At 39.9% G+C, this 6,790-nt stretch overlaps 1 protein-coding gene across 1 annotated transcript; it reads right to left on the bottom strand.

The window, feature by feature from the left end:
- Window positions 1–4,472: 4,472 nt before the first annotated feature.
- Window positions 4,473–5,859, bottom strand: ccl20a.4 (chemokine (C-C motif) ligand 20a, duplicate 4). The gene is made up of 4 exons (XM_059501365.1): window positions 5,562–5,859; window positions 4,984–5,092; window positions 4,824–4,901; window positions 4,473–4,566 (listed from the first exon to the last, which is right to left on the bottom strand). Exons 1-4 carry the CDS (start codon window positions 5,635–5,637, stop codon window positions 4,524–4,526), a joined length of 306 nt encoding a protein of 101 aa, XP_059357348.1. The 5' UTR covers window positions 5,638–5,859; the 3' UTR covers window positions 4,473–4,523.
- Window positions 5,860–6,790: the final 931 nt, after the last annotated feature.

Here is a 6,790-nt window from a genome sequence, read left to right as displayed (position 1 = left end):
CATGTTCAGAACCTGTTTTTATACAGTCTATGGTTCAGATACAAACATCAACATCAGTATTATTATAGTAAGTTACAGTCAGCTCAGCTGGGTTGCTAACCTACAGCCGGCGGATTTGAATGACATGGCCAGATCGAGGAGAAGAAAAAGGATCAGAGTAAAGTAAAACCCATCATGCAATTGCAAGCCACGACTCGGGGTTGCTGAAACGCAATCAGTGCTTTCAAAGAAATAAAAACACTGCACTAAGGCAGTTCATCCCACAACCGGAGAAGCTGCAGCAGGCGCGTCCCCCAAAGGAGCTCCGCAGAACGGCCAGTATTACAGAAAAACAAAAATCGCACATGACTCTTAATTTTAATAAAGAATATCTATTTGAATTTGAGACTTTAGTACTTGCAACTTTACAGATCTTCTTTACGCACCAAGAGCTTGTAACACTCCAAAGAGAAAGGAAAATTTTAAACTGTGTCATATGACCCCTGTAAGGGATAAGGAGCTGATGACAGGACAAATGACTTTCAAATTATTCAAAGAAGTGTAGAACACAGGTTGCTTTTTCATAAAAGCAAAGATGTTGGATAGCCTTTATTTATTATTATTTATTTATTTATTTTTTTAATTTTTTATGAAACTGCTGACAACAGATCACCAGTCTGGACCTGTCATCCTGCAGGTTGTCTCACCCATGACAGCTGTTTAACATCTGTTTAAGACCTGTATTCCATTTTAACTTTGAGCTGATGTCCCATGTGCCCTTTTTGACATTAAAAAAAATAACTACTGTTGCAGAACCTTTGCTAGATTCACTGTTTCACAATGAACAATCAATAAATTGATTGTTTCGAACGCCGTTGCCTAGCATCCATCTGGCAAATCTACGCTCTCTACCCAACAAAACGGACGAACTCCTTCTGCTTTCTCGGACAAATAAGGATTTCACACACTCTGCTGCTCTGTGTTTCACGGAAACCTGGTTGAATGACGGCATACCCGACAGCGCGCTCCATCTGCCGGGCTTTCAGTTGTTTAGAGCGGATCGCGACGCAGAATCAACAGGGAAATTGCGTGGCGGCGGGACATGCTTTTACATCAATGAACGGTGGTGTACAGATGTAACTGTGTTAAAGAAGATGTGCTGTCCTGATCTAGAAATGCAGTTTGTTAACTGCAAGCCGTTCTATTCGCCGCGGGAGTTTCACTCGCTCATTCTGGTTAGTGTTTACATTCCTCCGCAAGCGCAAGTAAGTCTGGCTTTACAGAAACTCGCTGATCAGATCACAGACACAGAACAACAACACCCGGACTCTGTTTTAATCATTCTCGGGGACTTTAATAAAGCCAATCTCTTCCGTGTACTGCCAAAATACAGACAGCATGTTACCTGTCCCACCAGAGACAGTAATATATTGGATCACTGTTACACCACAATAAAGGATGCATATCACTCTGTTCCACGAGCAGCTTTGGGACGTTCTGATCACCTTCTGGTTCATCTTATACCGACCTACAGGCAGAAACTAAAATCAGCTAAAGCTGCATTACGGACTGTAAAAAGATGGACTAATGAAGCAGAGCAGGATTTACAATCTTGTTTTGACCTCACTGATTGGAGTGTTTTTGAAGCTGCTGCCACCGATCTGGATGAACTCACAGAGACCGTAACATCATATATCAGTTTCTGTGAGGATATGTGCATTCCTACCAAGACTCAACTAAATTACAACAATGACAAACCGTGGTTCACTGCAAAACTCAGACAGCCCCATCAGGCCAAAGAAGATGCTTACATTAAGGGGGACAATGTCTTGTATAAACAGGCTAAATACACACTGGAAAAGGAGATCAGAGTGGCAAAGAGGAATTATTCTGAAAAAAATAAGGACTCAGTTCACTTTGAACGACTCAGCATCAGTGTGGAAAAGTCTAAAGAAGATCACCAATTACAAGACACCACCCCCCAGCACTGTGGAGAATCAACGACTGGCAGACGATCTGAACGAGTTTTACTGCAGGTTTGAAAGAACACCCATCACCTGCCCTGAACACCTCTCCACACAACCGTTCACACCAATAACAACTCCTGCAACCAACCCTGAATGCCTCACCCAACAATCAAGCACTCTCACCATTCACACCTCCTGCATCCCCCCTCTCCCCCACACCTGCAATACAGATCAGCGAGGATGCGGTGCGCCAGGTCTTCTGGAAGCAGAAAAGGAAAAAAGCTCCAGGCCCAGATTGTGTTACACCAGCCTGTCTGAAATCCTGTGCTGACCAGCTGGCCCCCATCTTCACAAAGATCTTCAACAGATCGCTGGAGCTGTGCGAAGTCCCTTCATGCTTCAAACTCTCCACCATCATCCCCATCCCAAAGAAACCCAAAATTACAGGACTAAATGACTACAGGCCTGTGGCTTTAACATCCGTAGTCATGAAGTCATTTGAAAAACTGGTGCTGGCTCACCTGAAGGACATCACTGGACCCTTGCTGGATCCTCTTCAGTTTGCCTACAGAGCAAACAGGTCTGTGGACGACGCAGTAAACATTGGACTGCATTATGTTCTGCAACACCTAGACAGACCGGGGACCTATGTGAGGATTCTGTTTGTGGACTTCAGCTCGGCTTTTAACACGATCATGCCAAACCTCCTCCTGCCCAAACTAACTCAGCTCTCCGTGCCCATCTCCATCTGTCAGTGGATCAACAGCTTCCTGACAGACAGGCAGCAGCTAGTGAGGCTGGGAAAATACACATCCAGCGCCCGTACAATCAGCACCGGAGCTCCCCAGGGCTGCGTTCTCTCCCCACTGCTCTTCTCCCTGTACACTAATGACTGCACATCTAAGGACCCCTCTGTCAAGCTCCTGAAGTTTGCAGATGACACCACACTCATCGGCCTCATTCAGGACGGTGACGAGTCTGCTTACAGACAGGAGGTTAAAGAGCTGGCTGTCTGGTGCACTCTCAACAACCTGGAGCTTAACACGCTCAAAACAGTGGAGATGATCGTGGACTTCAGGAGAAACCCCCCTGCACTCCCCCCACTCACCATCATGAACAGCACTGTGACTGCAGTGGAGTCATTCAGGTTCCTGGGCACCACTATCTCTCAGGACCTGAAGTGGGACATTCACATTGACTCCATTGTGAAAAAGGCCCAGCAGAGGTTGTACTTCCTTCACCAGCTGAGGAAGTTTAACCTGCCACAGGAGCTGCTGAAACAGTTCTACTCCACCATCATCGAAACCATTGTCTGGTTCAGCTCAGCTTCTAAATCTGACCTTAGAAGACTACAGAGGGTAGTCCGGACTGTTGAGCGAATCATTGATTCAACTCTCCCATCTATTCAAGAACTGTACTTATCCAGAGTGAGCAAAAGGGCTGTTAAAATCACTCTGGACCCCTCACATACAGCACACTCCCTCTTTGAACTGTTGCCATCTGGTCGACGCTACAGAGCACTGAGCACCAGAACGACCAGACACATGTACAGTTTCTTCCCTCAGGCAATCCATCTTATGAACAGCTGATACACACTGAACACACTACACTTTCTATTTATATACACATACACTTAATTTATCTAACACACATACTTAGTATACACTTAAATTTTGCACATAATATACATGTACATACATAACTGCATTTTTGTAATATACCTGCCTACAATTGTCAATTTGTATATTGTCATTCCTTATCTACTTATTTGTATTTTTTGTACTTTTATATTCTTTTATTATGTGTTTTATGTTCTGTCGCTGTCATTCTGTTGTACTGCGGAGCTTCTGTCACGAAAACAAATTCCTCGTATGTGTAAACATACCTGGCAATAAAGCTCATTCTGATTCTGATTCTGATAAAACAAAGGAAATGACATTAAGGGTTATGGCTGTTTGCAAACATGATGACTTTAGCAATTCTCAAGAATCACGAATGCCCCAAGCTCACGGTAAACAAGTTCATCATCAATCCTCATGCTCAATCCCAAATTTTGTCATAGTCTATCCAGTTTTAGGCTTTTTTTTTTGTCTTTAGCTTTGAAAGCTTGTGATCAGCTTGGTGACTGGTGGATGGCACATGCTAAAGTTCATTAGATATAAAAGCTCAGTTCATGACAACACACTGATGCTTTTGCAAGCAACAAATAAATAGTCAATCATAAAAAATGAAAATAAAACATTTAAGGTTATGTGTATTTTGGGGCTGTTGTTTAGTCTACTGGCAAGTGGGCACATACTGCCTACTGTGTCCTCTCAAACTTTTAGGCTATATAACGCCAACTAAAGGAATTGTTGTCATTGCTGCCAAAGGAGTTAAATATTTCTGTCTTGCCCAGGTTTACTGCTGAAAATTTGTTTTAAACTGTTGTAGAGCAGCCTATTGCAAGCATTAGGAAAATACTAAGTAAACCTTATAAGAATTACAAAACTTATTAAAACAATAGCAACAAAACAAAATGACACATTGTTTCTATCAAAACCATTTATTAATTTATGTTTTAATATTAATGTTGATTTAGGCAGTTTTAGAACGATTTGATGATCTTCCTTTTTTTTCCCTGTAAGATACAAAATAGAACTGTTATGAGAGGCTTCTCAAGTTTTACCTTCAGAACATCCATATTTACCCGTATATTCATTATAAGGAGACAAAGAAATAAAAAAATAAATAAATAAATGTTTGCACATAGCAAAACCTTAAACTGGTCAGCGCTACTGTACATTTGCAATTACATCAGTAATATTCAGGACGCAGGTTACATTTAGCTACACTGTTTTAACACATAAATTTAAGTGCATGTAACACTGAACTCACTGGATATGCAACATGGCGTTCTTAACCCATAGATCATCAGGGTTGGCACAGACCTGTCTGTTCTTCACCGTAGTGAAACTACAGGAGAGAGAATGTTCTAGATTAAATACTGCAGATATTACTAATTCTAATCTAAGATGAAACCAGTGTTGTTCCTCACATGACAGCCTCTAAATTGCAGGTCATGGTGGCGTCCTGCCGGGTGAAGTCTTTCAGTCGGAGGACAGGAAAAGGCTGTGATGAATACTTGGTACAGCACCTCACCGGACCTTAACACATGACAAATCCTCAGTTCATATATTTCAATGACACTTACATTTTTAACTATCAGCATTTGTTTCATTTTATTTATAAATCATATTTTAAAAATTAATTCATTGAAATAGTTTAGGATCAGTATGAGTCTGTTCATTGTGAAAGCAGTTAAATGTATTAAATTAAGTATGAACATGATTAAACTATAGATATTAAATTAGTTCAAATGATTTTGAAAGAAATTGCTTTAATCAGTTATATTCAATTTGTCACTGAATTAAGACATAAACCCATCATATCACTCTGCAAAATGTCTGATTATTAAGCATGGCAGCATCTCAGCTATATGACGAATGTGATCATCCCAATCCTAAATGTATTAAAATGCACGTGGTCACATGTCAAGAGCAGCCTTGGGAATTTAAAGCACTGAGAATCACTTGAAACCAAAGAGACTGTCTGAAAAAAATTCGTTTTACTTACTGCTTTGACTCAAGCTGACCCAGACACACAGCAACAGCAGCAGCACAGATGACGTCAGGACGAGTCTGCTCATCATGGGAGGGAAACAAGACACTTACAGGCGATGAAAGAAAAATGAAATTGATCAAAAGTATTCAACAAGTTGATGATAGTTGTGCGGACAGCAGCAGAAGTGTTGATGGTGGTGATGATGAAGATGAAGTAGAGCTCTCCTAGTCCACATTATCTGGCATCCCCAAAAGCTACATATATAGCTGTTCATGAGGGGAATTTGTGGACCACGCAGCAGCGTCACTGAGTGGTGGAAGACTGGGGGAAAATCAAGGTGTTTCAAGTTAAATATTAGTAGGTCAGCTAAATCTGTCACATTTTGTGATACTATCACAAGTGTGTGATCACTGAAATTACTGGTTTAGACACAAAACTTTATTAGTGCTGGTAAATATCATTCAAAATCAAATGCAAAACAAACTCTGCAGATGCAAAAAGAAAACAAAATAGTGAAAAATGGAGTTACTAATTTAAGAATAGATTATATCTTAAAAATAATAATAAAAAAGAAAGATAAAGTTAAAAAGTGTACCTATAGCTAAACATGTAGATGAACGTTTTTCCTCAACATAAAGACTTTACATTAAAATGTACAGTATGAATAATGTATGACTTGTCATTTGCAGTACAGTAGTGTCATTTGCTTCGTTAAAAAATAAAAACAAATTAAAAATTTAAAACTGAGAAGATCCTAAAACAAATTCTGATTTAAAATATATTATACACGAATGCACTTCATCACATCTGCAGTGTCTGAACTCCTTTTCTATTTTATTCTAGACAAAGTAATGCAAATGTTCATTAAACATTAACAGTGTGCACAGCTAAGACTTTTCAGTTTGTCAGTTTTTCAACAACTATTTTCGATTTGAAGTGAGCCCTTTTGCATTTTTTCCAAGATATGGAATCTGTGAATAATAGTAATGCCTGTGATAGAGGATGAGTTACTTGAGTTAAATATAATTTATATGCATATATTTTCGAGACAAAATAATTGAAATAACATTAACATCTAGCCAAACATTTCGACTACAGTCAAACAGTCAAAGCCATCTGCCTTTTCCTGGAAATCAAACACTCGTCAAGATTCTCTTATCACAGCTACAGACCAGATCACAGCCTTTGATGGGAAAATCTATATTATATTTGACCTGATATGACTTAAACCGTACTCTAAT

The sequence above is a fragment of the Carassius carassius genome, chromosome 20 (genome assembly GCF_963082965.1).
Source record: "Carassius carassius chromosome 20, fCarCar2.1, whole genome shotgun sequence".
In the NCBI taxonomy this organism is placed as follows: domain Eukaryota; kingdom Metazoa; phylum Chordata; class Actinopteri; order Cypriniformes; family Cyprinidae; genus Carassius; species Carassius carassius.
This window is presented reverse-complemented; position numbering and strand designations above follow the sequence as displayed.

Coding starts and splice junctions, on each gene's coding strand:
- ccl20a.4 (XM_059501365.1), bottom strand. CDS start 5,637: ATGATGAGCAGACTCGTCCTGACGTCATCTGTGCTGCTGCTGTTGCTG. Junction 4,902..4,983: donor TGCAATTTAGAGGCTGTCAT/GTGAGGAACAAC, acceptor TCTCTCCTGTAG/TTTCACTACGGTGAAGAACA. Junction 4,567..4,823: donor AACGCCATGTTGCATATCCA/GTGAGTTCAGTG, acceptor TGTATCTTACAG/GGAAAAAAAAGGAAGATCAT.